This window comes from Theropithecus gelada, chromosome 17, assembly GCF_003255815.1.
Source record: "Theropithecus gelada isolate Dixy chromosome 17, Tgel_1.0, whole genome shotgun sequence".
Lineage (NCBI taxonomy): Eukaryota > Metazoa > Chordata > Mammalia > Primates > Cercopithecidae > Theropithecus > Theropithecus gelada.
Window position 1 is genome coordinate 82,359,145 of NC_037685.1, and position 22,861 is coordinate 82,382,005.

At 42.1% G+C, this 22,861-nt stretch overlaps 2 protein-coding genes and 1 long non-coding RNA gene across 7 annotated transcripts in view; 2 read left to right on the forward strand and 1 right to left on the reverse strand.

Moving 5' to 3' along the window:
- INTS6 (integrator complex subunit 6) overlaps window positions 1–13,342 on the reverse strand; it is an 80,186-nt gene extending 66,844 nt beyond the window's left edge. For 2 of the 5 annotated variants that reach the window (XM_025364653.1, XM_025364655.1), the window contains exons 1-3: window positions 12,423–13,342; window positions 11,982–12,059; window positions 11,027–11,176 (exon numbers count right to left, since the gene is read on the reverse strand). In XM_025364653.1, coding sequence (XP_025220438.1) covers window positions 11,027–11,176; window positions 11,982–12,059; window positions 12,423–12,533 — 339 coding nt within the window. In that variant the 5' untranslated portion in view covers window positions 12,534–13,342. Of the gene's footprint in view, window positions 1–9,489; window positions 11,177–11,981; window positions 12,060–12,422 lie in introns of those variants that run through there. The other 3 variants (XM_025364654.1, XM_025364657.1, XM_025364658.1) reach the window with 3 other exon arrangements.
- A 10-nt stretch (window positions 13,343–13,352) lies between these two features.
- On the forward strand, window positions 13,353–14,715 carry LOC112610978. The gene is made up of 2 exons (XR_003116517.1): window positions 13,353–13,425; window positions 13,985–14,715. It is a non-coding gene; the product is annotated as an uncharacterized LOC112610978 (long non-coding RNA).
- Window positions 14,716–17,198: 2,483 nt separating this feature from the next.
- LOC112610697 (40S ribosomal protein S4, X isoform-like) lies at window positions 17,199–21,708 on the forward strand. The gene is made up of 2 exons (XM_025364097.1): window positions 17,199–17,206; window positions 20,914–21,708. The coding sequence occupies exons 1-2, from the start codon at window positions 17,199–17,201 to the stop codon at window positions 21,302–21,304; spliced, it is 399 nt and encodes a 132-aa protein (XP_025219882.1). The 3' UTR covers window positions 21,305–21,708.
- The last annotated feature ends 1,153 nt before the right edge of the window (window positions 21,709–22,861 follow it).

Here is a 22,861-nt window from a genome sequence, read left to right on the forward strand (position 1 = left end):
GGGCGCGGTGGCTCACGTCTGTAATCCTAGCACTTTGGGAGGCCGAGGCAGGCGGATCACGAGGTCAGGAGATCAAGGCCATCCTGGCTAACATGGTGAAACCCGTCTCTGCTAAAAATACAAAAAAAAAAAAAAAACCAAAACTAGCCGGGTGTGGTGGCAGGCGCCTGTAGTCCCAGCTACTTAGGAGGCTGAGGCGGGAGAATGGCGTGAACCCAGGAGGCGGAGCTTGCAGTGAGCAGAGATTGCGCCACTGCCCTGCAGCCTGGGTGACAGAGCGAGACTCTGTCTCAAAAAAAAACTTTTAAAAAAAAGTTGTTTTTTTTTTTTAAAAACAAAAATTTAAAAAATAGAAAAACACAGAAGAAGGATATATTTTTTACAGCTGTGTTTGTATCTTAACTCTTACTAAAAAAGGTTAAAAAGTTTTAAAACTTTAAGTTTATAAAGTTACAGTAAGCTAAGGTTAATTTATTATTGCAGAGAGAAAATTTTCCTTAATAAATTTAGTGTAGCCTAAGTGTACAGTAAGTCTACAGCAGTGTACTGTTCCAGGCCTTCACTTCATTCACCACGAACTCACTCACCCACCCAGAGCAACTGCCAGTGTGCAAGCTACGTTCATGGTAAGTGCCCTATCCAGGTATACCATTTTTTAATCTTTCATACCATATTTCTACTGTATTTGTCAATGTTTGTATCTGTTCAGAGACATGAATGCTTGCAAGCGTTAAAAACTGCCTACAGCAATCAGTACAGTTACATGCTATACGGGTAGATGTAGAGCCTAGGAGCAATGGGTCATACACCATATAGCCTAGGTATATAGTCGTCTATCCCATCTAGGTTTCTGTAGGTATACTCTATGATGTTCCCACAACAGATCTGCCTAATGGTGCAGTTCTCAGAACATATCTCCATTGTTAAGCGATACATGACTATATGATGGGTTATGGAACAACCTTAATTCTGTTTTTGTCAAAAGTTTCAGACTAAAAAGCTTTTATCCTGTTAAGTGTTTACCATAGTATTGGAGATGATGGTCATCATCATAAATGAGCTCCTACCATGTGCCTCGCAGGCACTTTTGCGAGATGATTAACAAATATTACTTCGAATCCTCACAAAATTTAAGGGTTGGTATAATCACAATTCTATGGATGAGAAACTTGATGCTCAGAGAGGTTAAGGGACTTTTCAATACAATACAAGCTAGTGAGTGACAGAACGAGGCACAGTCTGTTCTAATACAGCAGTTCTTTCCATATCACCATGCTCCTTGTTCTGAAAAAAGCTACATTAAAAAAACCTCTAGTACCCCATAATTTTAATTTTTAAAATTCAAATAAGAGAAAATTCATAAAAATGATTAATAGGTTGTATTACAATAATAAATTATGTTGTACATCCCTTAATCTTTATCACGATTCCGCAAGATAGGTCTTTTCATTCTATTTGTCTAGAGGGGAAAGTGAGGCTGAAAGGTTATATGACTTGTCAGGTCACGAATGGAATGGAAATTCGTAAGTGGATCTGGTCTTATTTTTCTGAATCTTAAGACATAATGCTTAGAAATTTTCAAAACTACCTAAAGTTAAATGAAAATATGGTAGTTAATTCATTAAAAAACTCTCCAGGCAAAAAGTTATAAATGTAACCCTAATACTAGTTGGCATACTACATTGGAAAAATCGACTGATGAACAAGGTTAATAGCCCTATATTAACTAGCTACACATCAGAAACTTAAACTAAGAAGCACAAAATCAAAAAGTGCCATTAAATACATATGTATATTATTAGAATCTAGGCCTTAATTACAGTATAAAATCCTGTCAACTATCCCTTACGTCCCCAGGTCTCCCCCCACTTTTTTTGTTTTTATTATTTTTGAGACAGAGTCCCACTCTGTCACCCAGGCTGGAGTGCAGTGGCACAATCTTGGCTCACAGCAACCTCCACCTCCTAGGTTCAAGCGACTCTCCTGCCTCAGCCACCTGAGTAGCTGGGATTGCAGGAATGCACCACCATGCCTGGCTAATTTTTGTGTTTTGGGTAGAGATGGGCTGGACTTGAACTCCTGGCCTCTAGTGATCCTCCCTCTTCAACCTCCCAAAGTGCTGAGATTACAGGTGTGAGCCACAGGGACAGCCCCTCCTATGTTTCTGACCAGGAATTTTTTTTTTTTTTTTTTTTTTGAGATGGAGTTTCGTTCTTGTTGCCCAGGCTGGAGTGCAATGGTTACAATCTCAGCTCACTGCAACCTTCGCCTCCTGGGTTCAAGCGATTCTCCTGCCTCAGCTTCCTGAGGGTGCCTGTAGCTGGGATTACAGGCACCCGCCACCATGCCTGGCTAATTTTTGTATTTTTAGTAGAGACAGTGTTTTACCACGTTGGCCAGGCTGGTCTCAAACATCTGACCTCAGGTGATCCACCTGCCTCAACCTCCCAAAGTGCTGGGATTACTAGGCATGAGCCACCGCATCTGGCCATTGATCATGATCTTCACTCTGCATTGTCTCCTAACCTGCAAATGGTTCTGGGTTCTCAGTAAACTTTTATTCTTCAGATGCCACTAAGAAGTCTTCCCTAGTTTATTCCCTATATCGGGGTCCCCAACCCCCGGACCCTATTAGGAATGGGCAGCACAGCAGGTGAGCAGTGGGCAAGTGAGCATTACCGTTTGGGCTCCGCCTCCTGTTAGATCAGCAGCAGCATTAGATTCTTATAGAAGCACAAACCCTACTGTGAACTGTGCATGCAAGAGGTCTAGGTTATGCGCTCCTATGAGACTCTAATGCCTGATGACCTGAGGTGGAAAAGTTTCATCTGAAACCATCCCAACCACCTCTACCAATCCATCGAAAAACTGTCTTTCACAAAACCAGCCTGGTGCCAAAAAGGCTGGGGACGGCTGCCCTAAATTCATTTACTTTCTGCCAAACAAAGGGAGGAAGGAATCCAACTAAAGTTAATTTTGTAACAAATAGTATTTAGATAGAATGTTACAAGAAAGACTAAATGTAACAGAGACAAAATGAGAAGTGTAACTTTCAAACAAGAACTGAAAGAAATCATACTGCATTATAGAACTATAGACAAAACTGAAGAAAGCAAATCAGATCCACTGGTTATACATTTAAATAAAATGTTATTAGATAATATACAAATCCTTAATAAAATCTGCATAACTGTTCTATCACCAATTATAATTTTTTAAAATATTTCATAAATGTGTAGAAATTAAGCCTCTTAACCTTTCTAGGCCTTTTCTTTACCAACAAAATGAGAAAAATTGAGTAAACTTCTAAAATAATTTCCATTGTAAAGCCCTATGAAAATAATCATAATAAAACTACTGACAGTAATTAAAACTTGTCAGTAGATGCAAATGTTCAATTTTTTTAAGAGTGTATATTTTAAAATTCACTAAGCTTCACACTTCAGATTTGTGTATTTAAATTACATCTCAGTAAAAATGTTAGAGAAAGATCAGAAAATACAAACCAAAACAAAATTATTTTAAAAATTAGTATTTTGTTTAAAGTCTGGCAACCATGGCAAACTTTTATAGACTAATAGTAAGACTAAACAAATATAAAGTTTATATGAGGGAATTACTTTTTTAAGCTGAGTACAATGGCAAGAGCCTGCAGTCCCAGCTCCTCCAAAGGCTATGGTGGGAAGACTGCTTAAGCCCAGGAGTTCAAGACCAGCCTAGGTAACAGAGAGGGACTTTGTATCTAAGAATTTTTTAAATTAAAAAGCCCCAAAAAACAAGAAAAGTCCACCAAGACTAATTGTAGAGTATAAATCTGAGTCAAGGTTATCATAGCCAAAAATCAAATATTTGAGAAACATTTATATATTTGAGAAACATTTCAAATTATAAAATATTATATAATCTCTTTGGAGAAATTTGACATGAACATGACTAAACAAGACTAAATAATCCTTTTAACTAATTTTGACCACAAATGATCTTAATTCAAAATACATAAGTTCAATTCTGTCAAATATTAGATTTGTTCCTGATCTTTTAATTTCCAGCTGTATATAATTTAATACATAATTATCGACATTCTCCTATATCTAAAGAAAGTAAAACGCTCTTTAAAGGAGAAGTAGAATCTATTATTTGGTTTTTTGTTTGTTTTTTTGTTTTGAGACAGCCTATTGCCCAAGCTGGAGTGCAGTGACACCATCTCAGCTCACTGCAATCTCCACCTCCGGGGTTCAAGTGATTCTCCAACTGGGAAAGTCCTGAGTAGCTAGGACTACGAGCACATGCCACCACACCCAGCTAATATTTTTTTTTTTCCCCAGTAGAGACAGGGTTTCACCACATTGTCTAGGCTGGTCTCAAACTCCTGACCTCAAGTGATCCATCTGCCTTAGCCTCCCAAAGTGCTGGGATTACAGGCGTGAACCATGGCACCCAGCCTATTTTTGACTTTTGCATTTAAGATTTGTTTCAAACAATTTCTAATTAAGAATGCAATAATGGCCGGGCGCACTGGCTCATGCCTGTAAATCCCAGCCCTTTGGGAAGCCGAGGTGGGCGGATCACCTGAGGTCAGGAGTTTGAGACCAGCTTGGCCAACATGGCGAAACCCCGTCTCTGCTAAAAATACATAAAAATTAGCTGGGGGTGGTGGTGGGAGCCTGTGATCCCAGCTACTCATGAGGTTGACGCAGGAGAATTGCTTGAACCTGGGAGGCAGAGGTTGCAGCGAGCCAAGATTACGCCATTGCAGTCCAGCCTGGGCAACAAGAGTGAAACGCCACCTAAAAAAAAAAAGGTGGCAGTAACGTCCTTAGGATAGTTCATTTTTCTTTTCCTTTTTTTTTTTTTTTTTTGTTCATGACTGGAGAATTTTTTTCTTTTACAAAACAGATTTAGAGTATAAAATTCTGAAGAAATATTGTAGCAAATATTTTGAAAGAAAATAAAATCTGGGTTTGGGGATATTCCTTTCCATTTAAATTATAGCACCATTAAATTAATACTCTATAGGAAATAAATCATATTCATTTTGTACTACTTTGAGCTCAGTTAAATCTTATTAAAACATCCCTTGATTTACCCAACAGATGTGCTCCTAAAAGGTTCCCTGCAAATCAAACTTGTGTAAATCTCATCTAAAACGCACTAGGGGGAGCTCCCTATTTGAAAGAATCCTAAAGCATGTGCTTTTTTCACATAAGTATTCTTGCAAAAGAATAACTTTCTGACTTATCTGCTAAATCATTTAAATTGTTTTCATTTAACACTTCTTTAAAAACACCATCCTATGCTTATTAAATGCCACTGAGACAACTTTGGCCAAGTTATATTACTTTTCTTTCACAGCTGCTTTTCTGGGATATAATACAAAGCTCAAGTCAAAATATACACTTCATGATACTAACAGATTTTTAAAGCAAGTAATAATCAGCTTTAAAGATTTTTATAATTTTAATTTCAAATTTAAAGCTGAAAAAAAAGAAAATGAGGTAAATATACTAATCTTTTGGGGGAAAAGGATGCTTTTGTCTAGTGAGCACATCCTAATTTTTAAAGTACATTTTAAATATATCATCCCATTTAAATCTCTCATCAATTCTATATTAAAGGTACAATGGCTTCATTATTGCCAACTTGGAATAAGAAGCAGCAGAGGCTCAGAATAGTAACGTGAATGCTCAATGTTACATAATAATTCAATGGCAAGGCCAAGATTGGGATTCCAATTTTCACATTTCCAGCCATTGCTCTTCTTTTACACAATAAAGATGGGGAAAAAACATTTAAGCAAGTTTGACAGGAGAGTGCCCTCTCCACCAACAGTAATTATTCAGGTTCAAAAGTTCAGGGATTTGCAGAGACCATTCAACGGGGAAAGGGCAGCCTCTTCAACATATGGTGGAGGGGACCGGATATCTACATGCAAAAGAATGAAGTTGGACCCTTACCTTATACCATATACAAAAATTAATTCAAAATAGATTAAATACCTAAACAGAAGATCTAAAGCTATAAAATTCTTAAAACACAGGAGAAAAGCTTCAGTGACATTGGATTTAGCAATGATTTTGTGGAAGACACCAAAGGTACAGGCAATAAAAGTAAAAATACATAAATTGGACCATATAAAAATTAAAAACTTTGTGTATTGAAGAAACAACAGAGTGAAAAAGCAAACTACATAATGGGAGAAAATATTTGCAAATCATATATCTGATACGGGATTAATATCCAGAAAATATAAAGAAATCCTAAAACTCAACAACAAAAAACAATTTTAAAATGGGCAAAGGACTTGTCTTCAAAGACGGTGTACAAATGGCCAACAAGCGTATGTTGATGCTTAACATAAATAATTAGGGAAATGTAAATAAAAACCACAGTGAGATACAACCTCACACCCATTAAGATGGCTAATGTCAAAGAAAAATAGAAAATTGTGTTAGTGAAGATATATAGAAAGTGTAACCCTTGTGCACTGTTGGTAGGAATGTAAAATGGTACAACTGCTATAAAAAACGGTATGGTCCTTCCTCAAAAAATTTAAAATAGAATTACAATATGATCCAGTAATTTCATTTCAGGGTATATATCCAAAAGAACTAGAAGCAGGATCTCAAAAAAGTTATTTACACACACATGTTCATTGCAGTATTATTCACAACAGCCAAGAAGTGGAAGCAACCCAAGTGACTATCAAGGGATATGTGGACAAGCAAAACGTGGTACGTACAATAGAGTATTATTCAGCCTTAAAAAGGATGAAAATCCTGACATGCTAAAACATAAATGAATGTTGAGAACATTATGATAAGTGAAATGAGCCTGTCTAAAAGGCAAATACTGTATGATTTCACTTAACTGTGATATCCAGAGTAGACAAATTCATAAAAACAGAAATTAGAATAGAGGTTTCCAGGGACTGGGAGTTACTCGACACAGAGTTTCAATTTTGCAAGATAAAAAAGTTCTGGATATTGGTTGCACAGCAATATGAATATACTTAACACTACTGAACTCCACACTTAAAAATGGTTAAGATGGTAAATTTTGTCAGGTGTTTCTTACCACAATTTTAAAAAAAAATTTTAATTAAAGGAATTTAAAAATTTACAAAATACCATTCATCATTGTGTTTCCAGTTTATATTCAACACAGCAGTATTTCAGGTATAGTAATTAACTGACTTTCATTTGAAAAGATGTCTATAGCTTAATAAATATCAAACTCTTATTCATATATTTGTTGATAATCTAAGAGAAACCAAACACCTAAATGGAAATGGAGTTCTCACTACTTCACCTGCCAGCCTTCAAAGCCTGTATTTCACACCATCTATTAAATGGGTACTATTTAGGTAAAGAAAAAAAAGTAGTATTAGAACTATAACTGTATTATCTCCTAAGTTTACGAAGTAGACCTTTATGCTCAAAAATAAAATTCTTTAAAATTCTTTTCCCCGAGAATCATTAAATTTGACATTGTCTGAAAGTCACCATTTTTCAATGAGGTAAACATTCACCACAGAAACTCCTGAAAAAATTAAGCACATATTTTATCTCCTTTTAAGATATCTGTCAAGGATTGTCTTCACCAAGGGCATAGAGTAGGAAAGGTGCCATTCTAACTCCTGGAACAATTTAATTAGTACTAGTATACTTCAGGTAGCGGGGGTGTGGAGTCAGGTCAGTAACAAAAATGGACTTGCAGGCCAGAGTAAGATTTATTGGCTAATCTTAACTAACCTAATTTACTGAAAAAAAGACAATGTTGAAAATACTGGACTGCGCACTGTGGCTCACGCCTGTAATCCTAGCACTCTGGGAGGCCAAGGCAGGCAGATCACCTGAGTTCAGGAGTTCAAGACCAGCCTGACCAGAAACCCAGTCTCCACTAAAAATTCAAAATTAACCAGACATGGTGGCTCAAGCCTGTAATCTCAGCTGCTCAAGGAGGGTGAAGCACGAGAATGGCTTGAACCCGGGAGGAGGAGGCTGCGGTGAGCCGAGATCACGCCATTGTACTCCATTCTCGGCAACAAGAGAGAAACTCTGTCTCAAAAAATATACATATATATATTGATGGAAAACAGGATGACCTGTAACAATATGAAAATTAACTCATCTACGTATAAAACTTTAATCAGATCTCTCACATTTTATACATTTCCTAATTTCAGATATTAAGGCTGGTTCAGACTTTCAGCAGCTCTCAAAGGATCAGCGTTATTTGAAACTCTGTTGAACAATGTGAAAAAATTATGTATCAAATTTATCTGCAATTATACGCAATTTAATAAAGTACTGCTATAAAAGAAAAGATTGACTAAAGGCTACACATTGTTCCATTACTGTAGAAATATCAGTAAATGGTACTGATTATCAAAATTAAATATTTATAAGAACATCTATAGGCATGCAATTTTTTAGTAGGATATCCAAAGTGCTTGAGGAAAACATTCACTAAGAACCATTCTTTTTTCTCAGCTACTTTAACCTTACTAATGCCCTGCAAATTCTGACAGCATCCTAGCTAATAATTCAAAGATGTTTTATCTGTAGGTATGTTAACTAAGTTAACAAATGCAATATAGGTTTAATAGTCTTGTAATTAGTTATGAAAAATCATATATGTGTATATATGTGGCAGAATGGTGGATATCTATATAAATATACAAACATATATATATTAACCCATAGACATTTAAGAAAGTAACTCAGAACATTAAAGTTTTTAGATATTCTATAAAATATATATGTTCTATCTTCCACCTAATCTTTTCTCATTTCCTTCAACTACTAACATTACATACAAGTAGTACTGTGAACGCCACAGATCCTAGTATAGAGCAGGAAAGGGGAAATACTTATGTAAAAACATTGAAGTTACAAAATAAAAGTATTCCACAGAAAACAGGCAGATACAAAGTACTTTTACAAAGAAGAAAACACATGAACAATATTTAGTATTAAATATTTGAGACATCCAAAATTCCTAATCATTTATCCTTTTTGTGAACAGAAAACGTGAAATGTTTAAATCAGATAAGTTTTATGATGAAAAAAATCTTCTGGAAGAACGTTTTCTTCCAATTAAATACTCTTTACTCAAATTATCATTTTCATTTGAAAACAGTGGCTTATTTTAAGGCTAGTGTCATTTTTAATGTGCCAATTCAAGACATAAGCAATAATATTATGCCTTGCAATCTTTGCTGATTCATCAAAATAAGTGAGAAGCATCAACTCTCCCTGTTGTTGAATAAATCCTAACATGCAAAAACATCCCAATCTCCAGGTTTTTCTCTTGGTCAAAGTGGTAACAGCACAGGACCACCTTTCCCTCAAAGTTTTTATAAGCCTTACAGACAAGAACTAAAGTGTTCTCTGGGGGCAGACATCAACTGGGAAAAGGAAAATACAGGTTTAAATTACGAATGTCCTCAGCCTCTCCATGACAAGCAGTTTTTCGAAGGAAGCAATCTAAGAAGTATTTGTGCTAGGTAGTAGGAGGTGAATGTGTCCAAATGCCTTGACCACTTATGAAATGTGATGCAGAAAAAGAGGAAACTAATAGTTCTGCCATAACACTAACAACATGACAACCAAATCAAGGTAACCAAATAATGGCAAGTTTTAAATATCTCTTTGAACTCAAAGAGGTAAGGATGAAAACTTTAAGCAATAAGACTGTGTTGCGCTACATATCACAAAGAAATATAAAAGAGAAAGAAATCTACTACTATTTTACAGAAACAAACCAAAAAGTTCACTGCAAATATACCTAAATTACTAAAAGTTGCAAAAATAAAAGCAGCAGAGATGGAAAAAACATAAAAGTATTAATGTAGTAAGAAAGTACATATTTACCTAATTAAACGATGGAAGTTCAATTTGGTAAGCTCACTCTGAATTTCAATGTATACTTTAAATGTTCTAGGACTAAATTCAGCTATTTCCAAAGATACTTAAGCACTGAAGTTATCCCTAAGGAGCTTAAAATTTCCTAAAACAGAAACAAGTTCATTTCCTTCAATAGGAAGCAAATAAACGTTGTAGTCACAGAAAGAATTTCCCTGAAATGTATGAAACTCACAAAACTAGGGACTGTGGGACTTGGGAAAAGAACACAACATATATCCAATATATAATTACAGGAATAGTGCTTTTCACTACAACGTAAGAATTGAGCTCCTTGGAAATAATATTCCTTTGTTACATGTAACATTATATGTTGTTCAGTATCTCTTATTTCCAGGGCAAAGATATCATAAAATGTTACAATAGACCACCTTGCATTATTCCTTAGTGAATTGTTGTTGATTTAAAGCTCCTCTCACCCTCAAATAGATGAAAGTAAGTGAAATAAAAGGACCTGTGGGGGTTAAGAAACGGAGGGTTCTTTCATATTTTCCAGCAGTCTTTTTTGCAAAGGGTTTGGAGTAAAATTAAAACTCTAGGCCTGAAATTTAATTCAGAATTCTTCCTGCAATAGTTAACTGTGTATGCTTCAAAAGGAGAAAACTTAATGTTCTCAGCCAGTGACTGTATTCCAGTGAAAATCTTCTTACCTTTCAGAATAGTTATACAGCATGATCACATTAAACCCTGATGCAACAAAGAGATTAATTTCCTCTAACATCTTTACTAATATAGAAATGAAGACCACTAACTAGTGTCTGTAAGTCACTACAATAGTTGCACACACAACTTGAGTGTGGTGAGATAGGACGCTTTCCCTTTTAGGTCTTTAGTGAACTTTCAAGGGATTAAAATCAATGTATGTCAAATTTTTAGCAAAAGATTCAGATTCTAATCCTGAATACAAATGTATTTTAAAAGGGGAAAAAATGAGGGATGTAAAATATATATAGTAGGAGTTTTGCCTTTGAACAATGTGCATATTCTATTTTAATCTGGAATGTTTTATACGTGCATTTCACGTTATGTAGTTTTTGGATTGGACTGTTTTTCCACAAAATGAAAAATCAACTATTTTGCCACCTTATTATTCAACCTACCTGCCCATAGTTGTCTATGCCAGTTACTAATCTATTTAAATTTAATAAATCAAAAGCTGTCCTTAGGGATTGGCCAAGAGTCGTAAGTCCTTCAGCCTGAAGGTTTTTCAGTTCATTCATAAACGTTGCATGGTTTTCTTTCCATCCAGCCTGAAAAGAAAAATGTAAGATTTTTTTTTTTTTTCATTTTTTAAAGCCATGTACACACAGCCGTTATAATCTGACAGTCACCAAGTAGCAGCTTCACTTTTGGTTGGTTTGGCTTGGTTAACGTGTTAATACTGTACCACTGCTGAGGAAACTCTCCTCCAAAGGTGGCCCAGGAATAAACCTGCTTCCTCTCTAGGTTTTGGTAGTTAACAACCTTAATACTTTATAACTTCACTGACAAATTTACTATCTAATCTAATACCCAAAATGTGGGTATGTGAACGTACTAGTGGAAGCAGACGGGAGCCAGACTTAGGAAGTTAACCTGCAGCTGTCCCACCGGCCCTCTTAGGACGAATCTGACAAGACCAATCCTGGCAGCCCCGTATTTGGCTCCCGTGCCGGCCGGGCCGATTCCCCTTTAATGCAAACCGGGGCTGTGCGCGGCCGGGCCCGGCTGTCACTCCGGCTAACTTGAATAAATATCCCCCACAGTTCATTGCTGCCGCTCACGCCGCGGAGGGGAAATGTCGGCCATGTTGATCGCAGCGCCGCCGCTGCCGCCGCAGCCGCCGGGCCGGGCCGGGCCGGGAGGGGACGGCGGTGGCCCCGCGACTCCGCGCCGCGCTAGGACGCTGCCGAGCGGGGGAGGGGGTGGGAGCCCGCAGGGAAGAGACCTCAGCGGCTGGGAGCGCAGCGGGTGGGGGAGGGGAGCATAATGAAGGGTGAATGGGGGGGCGGGGAGGGCGAGCGAGGAAGGAACAGGGAAGGGAAGAGAGGAAAGGGGGAGGGCGAGGGCTGTTACCTTGATAGCATAGGGCGGCTCTTCGAAAGTGACCAGCATATACCTGTCTCCTCTGCTGGCAGGGTCCCGGGCACGGAGCTGCGGGACGGGAAGAGGAACAGGGCGGGCGAGAGGGAAGCACAGAGGCGAGGTTACGAGGCGGAGAAGGGGCGCCCAGCGGCCCCGCCGCCCCCACAGTACCGCACACGCAGCGGCCACCCCTCCACGCCGCCCCCAACACACAGATCGCTCCCCACACACCGCCCGGGGCCGGAACCCGGGCCTCGGCCGAGCCCGGCTCGCAGCGCCCGCCCGCCCGCCCGCGCGGTGGGGGAGGGGGTCCCCGAGCCCGGCAGCTCCCGCAGTCAGGTCCCCGACACCCCCGCCCTGGCCGCCCTCCCCCACCCTGCCGCCCGCGGGCCGCCGGGCCGGGGTCGCCGCCCGGACTCGGTCAGTCGGTACCTTCATGAAGGTCTCTACCGCGCCTTTGGCCGTGTCCAGGTAGGTGGTGCCCAGATGGCTGCGCTGGTTCATAGAGGCAGACGTGTCTATCAGGAACAGTAAGATGGGCATAGTGCTGGCCGGGGACACCGGGGCCCGAGGTGGTGGAGAAAGAGGAGATGGTAGAGGTGGAGGCGCCGGTGGCGGCGACCGCCGCTACGCGGGGCGGGGGTGCGCGGCCCCCGGGAGGAAAACACCGTCTGGGTCTTTCCTCCGGCTGCGGGGAGTTTCTCCCCCGATAGTTGAGAGGAAACTCCCCAGACCCAGTCCTCCCCGTCGTACCCCCGCCTCCGCCTCCTCCTGCCTGCCTGCCCGCTGGGGCGGGCGCCCAGCCGTCTGTCTGTCGGTCCGTCCCCCCCGCCTCGGGGGTCCCGTCCCCGCTCCCGGCCCCTGTGTGTGTCCCAGCGGGAGACGGGCCTGGCTCCCCACCCCACCCCCAGTACAGGGAGTGGGGACCTGGGAGCTGGCGAAGAGGGGAGTGGGCTGAGGGGAGATTGGCCCTGGGGCTGTTGGGAGAAGTTTCAGGGACTCCCTCCGCACCCCGGCAGTGTCACCACTTTCTCAGCCCCTCTCGCTACTGAAGCGCTTTTCTCTCTCACACTCCGGTTTTAACTCGGGCAGGGGCTGCGGAGGCTCCGCCCCTGACACGTCCCCGAGCCACGTGATACATCGCCTCGCCGTTCTATTGGCTAGTCCCTGCCCTCTCATTAGCATATTTAAACAGCTCAGGGGCGGGGGAAGCTTGCAGGCCGGCTCCGGGGACAGTTATTGAGCACGCGCGGAGGCGGGGCGTCGGGTGCGCGCGAGCGGGCGGGCGGGCCGACCCGGAGGCGGGCTTCGGGAAGGGGCGGGGCCGAACCGCGGAAGATCCGCGAGGTGGGGGCGGGGGACGCGTCCGCGCGCGCGCCGGCCGCGGCGGTGAGCCTGCGCGTCAGGGCCGCCGGCCTCTCTTTGGCTGTTGGAGGTGATTGGGGTCGAGAGAAGGAAAAAAGGGGCTGGCGTCAGCGCCCCCTCTGAGGTGGCTGTATTGTGGACGAGTAAGAAGGGCTGAGTAAAGTGGACAAACACCTGGTTAGGAGAAGAGGACAGGTCCGCAGCCGCCCTTCCGAGGAGGACTCGGGGCCTCGCGGGCGCTGGAGGAGGTTCCTGGGCCTCGTAGGGCCGCCCCGGCGCGGGCGGGCGCGGGGGAGGGGAAGTGAGAGGTTGTTTATGACCGGGGACTAATCTCCTCCGCGAGTCACAGCGCTGCCTCTGGGGAGTGCGGTTGAGGGGCTGTCCTCGCCCAGAGCCTCGCTCGTCCTCCGGGGAGCGACGAGAGGTGGAAGTTGGACGCGCAGCGGGCCATGAACTGTCGTTGGAGGACCCGCCAAAAAGGAAGCAAACCTTCTTTTTCTTTATCCAGTCCCAAATAGGGCCTAGGGGACGATTCACATATCGATAAATGGTTTGTTGCCGGTTTTATTCTCTGGGAAATACAACTGATCCTACCAGAGAAATACCTGTCTCATGCTGTGTTTACCTAGAGCCATAGAATACGTGTTTCAGAGCTAAAGGGGACCTGAGCCCATCATAATCCATTACCTCGTGTGAAAGCGGAAAAACTGACTTCAGCTTGTCCAGATGGCGCAGAGCATGGGTTTCCTGTAACCCCGCCTGTGTCTTTCCTTCAGTCTCGTCCCAAATGCCGTGGGAGGGAAGGCATTCTCTGTCAAGCTGCTGTCACCTTACCTGAAGTAAGGAGTCCACGCCTGCATGTCCGAGGAAAACAGTTTTCTCAAACACATTAGTTGAAAAACTGAAGAAACTGCCTTAAATACAAGCTGAGTTAGAGACAGCACTTGTAAGACTAGGTAGGTATTTATAGGGCCTCTCCCACTAGCCCTGTTTTTCCAGAGTTTGTTCTTTATCCGGAAATTCTTAGTTTGTCTACTGATCGTTTAAAGAAAGGGTTCTATTAACATTGACACAGAAGAGACACTTTGTGGCACTTTTTTAAAATCTGAGTTTTGTGACTTGGAGTTTTAACTTTAAGATAACTTCTGAAACTTACTGTTAATTTATAGCAGAGCTATTTGAGTAATATACTCTTCTATAAGAGTATGGACAATAGAAGAAGTGTGATATTTTAAAGAGATTTGGACTACAAAATAAGAGCATGGGATATAGGTTTTACAGCCAATACTTCCTGAGGACGTACTGTGTATTAGGTGTGGTGTATATAAAAAATAAATAAAATGTGGTCCCTGTATTCAAAGAGCTTGTGTTTTCTAGGAAAATACTAGATATTACTGGCTACTCCAACGCAGAAAGTTGTTAGACACCAAATCAGAAAAAATAAAAATGTATTAACTTGGGGTGATGCAGGAACATTTTCCAAGGTCGGTATGTTTCCGCTTTGCCTTAAAGTAGTGTTTCTTAAACATCATAGATCTGAAGATAAGAATCAGAGTTCTATGGCAAAATACAAGTTATTTTACCAATTATAAAGATAAAATTTTTCTTTCAACGTGATCGTTTGTATAATTTTATACAATTGGTCTTTAGTTCTTTATATTTGTGCTTTTCAAACTGGTCTGTGGTCCCCAGCCTACTGAAAACATTCTCCAGGATCATAAGAATTTATTTTAGGAGTCTGTACATTATTCAGGTTTAAGAAACACTGTCTTAAAGGACTGGTAGGATTTGGATACGGGTAAAGGAAGGGGAAGCTGCTAGTGAAAAGATCTTCTCGACATTGAAAATGTGAAGAAAGGAAGTTAGGACAGCATTACCGAGGGCTTCCTGAGGAACAGTGAAGTTACAGCTAGGTTGGAGCATCACGTACATGTAGAATAGTACAAGATCTAGAAACACAGGTGAGAACTAGACAGTAGAGGGCCTTTATTCCAATCTCAGGAAGTTTTTTTTCTTATGAATTGGAGATTTATTTTTCAGTTGGGTTGCTAAGTACAAAGCAATGTTTGAAAGGAATCAAACTAGACTACTGAAGATTAACATGCATCCACAATTACCTTACCTATTATTACAGTTATTCGAAATCATTTTTCAGTGGAGTCATTGTCACAGGATCCTTGGAGTGTCACTTTTCCAGCTGGAAAAATGTCACCTTTGCCCGAGTTTTGGTCGGGCCTGCTGGGCTCATTCTGCCCCCAGGCCCAGCAGGCTGCACTCTGCTCATACTCCGGGCCTGGATCCCACACCTGCCAAGTGCAAGCCAGGTGCGAAGCAGAGAGGGGTGTGTGAGCAAGCAAGCAAGCACGGGGTCCAGCCACTGCGCACAGCTAGGCATGCCAGCTGCAGCAGGGCAGGCAGCTCCAGGGGCTGGCTCCCTGCAACGTTGTGGCTGGACCAGGTATACTGCAAGCAGCTTCCACAGCTGGCGCCAGGGAATGCAGTGGCACCTGGAAGCTTGGAGATGCCAGGAGCCGCAGAACCCCAAAGAGGGTGTCACAGGGAGCTCCTAGGTCTGGGCTCCCCCAAGGACCACAGCTCTTCTCTCCTCTCTTCCGTCCTCTCTTTTCTCTCCTTCTTATGTTGCCCGCAACATGGCAAGCAAGGGGCATATTTCAGCCCTGTTTGTGTTACACCTCTTTCAGCCATGCCATTTCGCAGGTCCCGAGTTCTTGTCCCACATCCAGGAAGAATGAGGTATGCGGACAAGTGGAGGGTGAGCAAGGCAAAGAGGTGCTTTGTTGAGCAGCAGAACAGCTCAGAGGAGACCTGAGGGTAATGGGTAGCTTCCTTCTGCAGGCAGGTCATCCCAGTAAGTGTCCAGCTCTCAGCAGAGAGGAGACCCACAGTGGGTAGTTCCTCTCAGCAGGCAGGTCGTCCTGCCATCTGCTCAGCTCTCCACAGAGAGGAAACCCACAGTGGGTAGCTCCTGTCTGCAAGCAGGTCATCCCATTGTCTGTCCAAGTCTAGCTCAGTCCAGGGTTTTTATGGGCTTCTGAGAGGAAGAAGTGTGTGCTGATTGGTCCATGGGTAACCATGGAGAAAGCACCGTAAGTTCTCACTGCTTTGCATGAAACTGGCAACCTGGCCCCTGGCCTTACTGGGGATCTGCCCCTTTCCGCCCAGGAGCCTGTTTGGCTCCTGCTGCCGTTAACCTGCCATCCACGGTGCCCATGGCGCCCAGGTTGTTCATGCTGAGTGGTACCTACAGGCCTGCACTGAGCTGCCCTTATTCCCCCCTCGGCCTGCCTCCCTCCTGTGCTCATCAGTGCCCAAAGTCCAGAGGGGACCGAGGCAGCAGGGGGCTTGCGTGTCAATGCTGCCCCAAGCACGTACACACCTGGACAGGTCGCGACAGCAGCCAGGCTCGGTCACAACTTTGCTCTGAAATCAGAGTGGGTACTGGGAACAGGGAGAGGCCAGGCAGTGGGAGCAGGCACTTCCAAGCTGGCGGGAGCAGGGAGCTTCCTGGTCCCTGAGAGTGCGGAGATGAATGGATCCACTGCCATGACTGGGTGGCTACAGCTGCACCCAGGAGGGCAGGACTCCCACTCTTCCAACTTGGAAGGGGACAGGGCTTCTGCCTGTTCCCAGCTCTTGCTGGCTCCATGGAGCACCACGGCCCTAGCCATGCCTCCTGGATTGTAGCCAGCGTCAGGGCAGCAGCCACTTCAGACGGGCCACTGCCATCATCACCATCATGGCTCTTTCTTCCCTGACTCGATGGTGTTAGCAGGTTTTCATACTAGGGTCATAAGTGAAAGTATGTAGTAGAGATAGGGTTAGATGCAAAGGTAAGGAAAGCCAAGTTCAGTGAGCCAGCCACAACCAGAACCTATGCTTATGATGATGACTTCTGAGATCAAAGATTACATGTCCAGTTCAGAAGTCCAGACGTAGTGGAAGGTGAGGCGCTGAGGCAGAATAGGGAAAAAATGAGGCCATACCTAGGCAGCAGTCAAAAACCAGGAAGCATTGACAAGCCGTCCCTAGACAAAGTTGTGAAATAAGCCAAGTTTATTATTAGTGACTCTGGTTGACTGTTTAGCTGTTGGTGTATGGTGGCTTAAAGCAGTGGTTATTAGCCAAGAAATGCACATCAGCATCACCCATAAGGCTTAAAAAAATAATGTACCAAGTGCCCATCCCCAGAGGAAAGGAATTCAGTAGATTTGAGATAGGCTTTGGTCATTTCTTTTTTTTTTTCTTTAAAGTTCTTCAGGTGAATCTTATACATAATTCTGATTAGGAACCACATGCTTAATGTATAAGAATAATGTATGTATCTGGCATCTAGTAGTACTCAGTAAATAACTTTAAAAATTCACAAAACCTTAGAGTTAACTGCACTTTTAAATAGAATTCCTAAAATAAATCTGCACAGTAGAGGGAAAAAAAAAATACCCTGGGTGATCACCAATATATTTAACAATGGAATTGTATCATATGCATATTTATGAATTCAACTATGTTTGGTGAAAAAGAAAAAACCAAGTACTGCTGGAGATTCCCACTCTTCCCTCAGTGAGCTGAGGTCCTGGAGTGAGCAAAAGATGAAAAACATGAATCTCTTCTTCAGTCAACTTCTATCTGTGATTCTAGAAAGATGCTGATTATATTCAGCCTTATTTTTCTAAAATATGGCCTCCAAATGCAAGACAAGTATTTCACCAGACTCACCTGAAGAAACAATGAGCTCTTGCAGTGGTAGAGAGAAAACTAGTTAGAGTAGTCTGTGCTACGCCTTGTAATGTTGCAGTCTAAAGAATTAGGAAAGATTTTTCTGAGAGGGCAATGGTCAGAATAGGTGTATTGGAGAAAACTTCCTCTTTGCTGCTGTTTTTAAAGGAATGTTTTCTTAATGCTCTTGCTTCAATTTAAAAGGGAAAAATAAATTATATGAAAACCTTTGAAAGAATGGTGACCCTGGCTTAAATAACCTAAATTGTTGAAACGAAGCTATTCTAACAGAATTAAAACTGATGAATTAGATTCATTTGTTAGAGCCAACCAGAGCCCTTTTAAATTATTTTAAACCAATTAAGCAGGGTAACACAGTTTAAAAATAATTATGTGCCAATGACTTGGTTTATGGTATCCAGATGTGCCATTTGAGCAGAATAATCAGATGAACTTAGTGTTCCTCATATGTAACCTAACAGAGTTTCTTTTGGCTGTCTTACCATTTCCTCAGTGTTCTGCTATACTACTCTCTTTGAGATCACATTAGTCAATGATATGGAGAGGTTGAGAACATCAAATAACATATAAAAGTTTTAAGCATAAAAAATTAGATGTGAAACTATCCAGCCAATGTAATCAGTTAATACATATCTAAGAAAATTTAATTTTGGTCATACTAATGTTATATCAGCCGTCGAAAGAAAATGCTAGTAGAGATGACTATTAAGAAGAAATTAGATCTTTCCAATGAGTGGTGTTTTACAGTAATAGTTGAAGTCTCAGACAATTCAAGATCAGCCCTGAAAATGGATATATCCAGATTGACAATTAGAATCAAAGTGGAACAGCAGAAGAACATAAACATTGCAGTCATTCTTTCAACCAGTATTAATTCCACACCTAATATGTGACAGCCACAGTGGTAGGTCCTCAGAGAATTTATAATCTAGTGGAAAGACAAGACAGATAAACAGAATGAGAATACAATATTATGTCAGCAGACCCCAGGCATAAAATAAGATGACTTATAAGGTTCGTTTGACAGTTCGAGGTAACATACCATATTTTATCAATTTTAAGATCATGAGTTGTAACAAACACCATTATTTTTGGACGATGGAGGGGGCCAGAGGGAAATGCTGCTACTTAAACTATGACACAATGGTTTTTTATCACATAGAATTTTTCCACATTGTATTGAATTCTGCTAAGAGCATTAGTGATGCAACATTTTTAAAAATAATATTCCACTATTATCTTTGGGTTTTTTTTGCAAACTGTTGGGGTCCAACAGTTTTTGTTGCAAACTGTTGGAGTTTTAATGCTGGTGCTTTCTTATTCCAACTCAAAGGTATCAATGAAGGGTTTTCAGATCACAACCAGGGTTTTCAGATCACAACCAGGATTTAAATCCTTTCTCTCTCTTTTTTTTTTTTTTTTTTTTTTGAGACGGAGTCTCACTCCGTCGCCCAGGCTGGAGTGCAGGGGCGCGATCTCCACTCACTGCAAGCTCCGCCCCCCGGTTCTTGCCATTCTCCTGCCCCAGCCTCCAGAGTAGCTGGGACTACAGGCGCCCGCCACCACGCCCGGCTAATTTTTTTTGTATTTTTAGTAGAGATGGGGTTTCACTGTGTTCGCTAGGATGGTCTCGATCTCTTGACCTCGTGATCCGCTCTCCTTGGTCTCCCAAAGTGCTGGAATTACAGGCGTGAGCCACCGCGCCCGGCTAAATCCTTTTTTAAATGATTAGTTGACTGAAATCTCAGGGGTTTGCAGTTGTCTAGTCATGCCACCAGGAATAACCAGGAAGTTTGCACATGTTCAGGCTAAGACAACTACATCACAACTGCCTTCTGGTGACAACATTGTAAGATGCCATGATTGTAAGATGCCATTCCAATTTTAGAAATATTGGAAAGAAATGTACATCTTAGATTTGGCAAAATATCATTTATTGCTGGCAGCTATTAAAATATGTGTTATTAGGAGAATGTACAAAGAGCTCTGTGAGCACTGAGGATAGAGCACCTAACTCTCACAAAGGAAGTGATATTTGAGCAGTCAAGTCATGAGGATGCATGAGTGGGTAAGAAGGGGCAGTTTAGAGCTTCAACTACATGTGTGGGAGAGTGGTAGGACTGGATGCTGGGCCATGTCAAGAAGGGTTTCATGTGCTCAGCTAAGAAATTTTGAATCTTATTATTGGGGTGATAAAAGTTTTGGGATCAGGGAGTGACCCTGATGATATAATTTGGCTATATCAAATCTCATGTGAAATCTGATCCCCAGTATTGATGGTGGGGTCTGGTGGAGGTGATTGGATCATGGGGACAAGTCCCTCATGAGTGGCTCGGTGCTATTGTCTGAGGATTGAGTGAATTCTCACTCTTTGTTTCTGCAAGATCTGGTTGTTAAAAAGAGCCTGGGACTTTTCTCCCATTTCCCTCTTGCTTCCTCTCTCGTCATGTGACACACCACTCTCCTTCCCTTTCCATCATCATTGGAAGCTTCCAAAAGCAGCGGCTCACTCTTTCCTTGCCTAACGCAGCCGTGGCTTGTGGTCCCAAGAAGCATCTGAAGCGGGTAGCAACTCCAAAGCATTGGATGCTGGATAAATTGACCAGTATGTTTGTTCCTTGTCCATCCACCGGTCCCCACAAGTTGAGAGAGTGTCTCCCCCTCATCATTTTCCTAAGGAACATACTTAAGTATGCCCTGACAGGAGATGAAGTAAAATTTGCATGCAGCGGTTTATTAAAATTGAAGGCAAGGTCTGAACTGATATAACCTACCCTGCTGGATTCACGGACGTCGTTAGCATTGACAAGACAGAAGAGGATTTCCGTCTGATCTATGACACCAAGAGTCGCTTTGCTGTACATCATGTTACACCTGAGGAGGCCAAGTACAAGTTGTGCAAAGTGAGAAAAATCTTTGTGGGCACAAAAGGAATCCCTCATCTGGTGACTCATGATGGTCACACCATCCGCCACCCTGATCCTCTCATCAAGGTGAATGATACCATTCAGATTGATTTGGAGACTGGCAAGATTACTGATTTCATCAAATTTGACACTGGTCACCTGTGTATGGTGACTGGCGATGCTAACCTGGGAAGAATTAGTGTGATCACCAACAGAGAGAGGCACCCTGGATCTTTTGACATGGTTCACATGAAAGATACCAATGGCAACAGCTTTACCACTTGACTTTCCAAGATTTTTGTTATTGGCAAGGGTGCCAAACTATGGATTTCTCTTCCCTGAGGAAAGGGTATCCGCCTCACCATTGCTGAAGAGAGAGACAAAAGACTGCCAAACAGAGCAGTGGGTGAATTGGTCCCAGGGTGACATGTTAGATCTTTGTACGTAATTAAAAATGTGGCATGATTAATAGAAAAGAAAAAAAAAATCAGAGGCTCATGCCATGCATGCATCTTGTACAGCCTGCACCAAATAAACCTCTTTTCTTTTTTTTTTTTGATTTAGAGTCTTGCTCTGTCGCCCAGGCTGAAGTGCAATGGCACTATCTTGGCTCATTGCAACCTCTGCCTCCCAGGTTCAAGTGATTCTCCTGCCTCAGCCTCCCAGGTAGCTGAGATTATGGGCATCTGCCACCACGCCCAGCTAATTTTGTATTTTTAGTAGAGATGGGGTTTCACTATGTTGGCCGGGCTGGTCTCGAACTCCTGACCTCTGGTGATCTGCCTACCTCAGCCTCCCAAAGTGCTGGGATTATAGGCGTGAGCCACAGTGCCCGGTGTAAACCTTTTTTCTTTATAAATTACCCAGCCTTGGGTATTCTTTTATAGCAATGCAAAACACACCCAATAATCAGATTCTTATTTTAGAAAGATAAATTCAGTAGTGATTTGGAGAATGGATTAGAATGAGAAGACAATGGGTAAGGAGACTAGTTAGACAATTTCTTTTTTTTTTTTTTTTTTTTTTTTTTTTTTTTTTTTTTTTTTTTTTTTAGGTGGAATCTCACTCTAGCCTAGCCTGGAGTGCAGTGGCACAATCTCTGCTCACTACAACCTCCGTCTCTCAGGTTCAAGCAATTCTCGTGCCTCAGCCTTCCAAGTAGCTGGGATTACAGGCATGCACCACCACACTCAGCTAATTTTTGTGTTTTTAGTAGAGCCAGGGTTTTGCCATGTTGCCCAGGCTGGTCTCAAACTCCTTGACTCAAGAGACCCACCCTCAGCCTCTCAAAGTGCTGGGATTACAGCCATGAGCCCCTGCGCCCAGTTGACAATTTCTGCATTAATCCACAGAACACATTAAAGCACTTAGGAAGTGGCAACAGGGAAGGTGAGAAGAGGATTATCAAAGACATTGTGATGATAGAATGGACAGGACTTGGTGAACTGAGTTGATGCAAGCAGAATCATGATATTGTGTGATTAAAGTCATCTTGTGTCATGTAAGGTGAATATCATCAAGCTACTGATAACTATATTCTAATAAGATGTATAACTCATTTCTAAAGGACAAATGGTATTTATTCAGTCATTTGCTTAACAAATATTTATTGACTGTCTCCTATGTGTAGGAGCTGGGAATGTAGCAATGAATAAAACGGGAAATAATGCCTGTCCTTATGAAGTCTACATTCTGGTGAGAAAGATAGACAAATAAGTATAATATGTGGTATATTCACATTAAGTGTTAAAAAGGAAGAATAAAGCAGGGGAAGGAAATGAAGTGCTGCAGAAGGAGGAGGTTTGGAGTTGAAGACATGGAGAACAGGGAAAGGTGTCACTG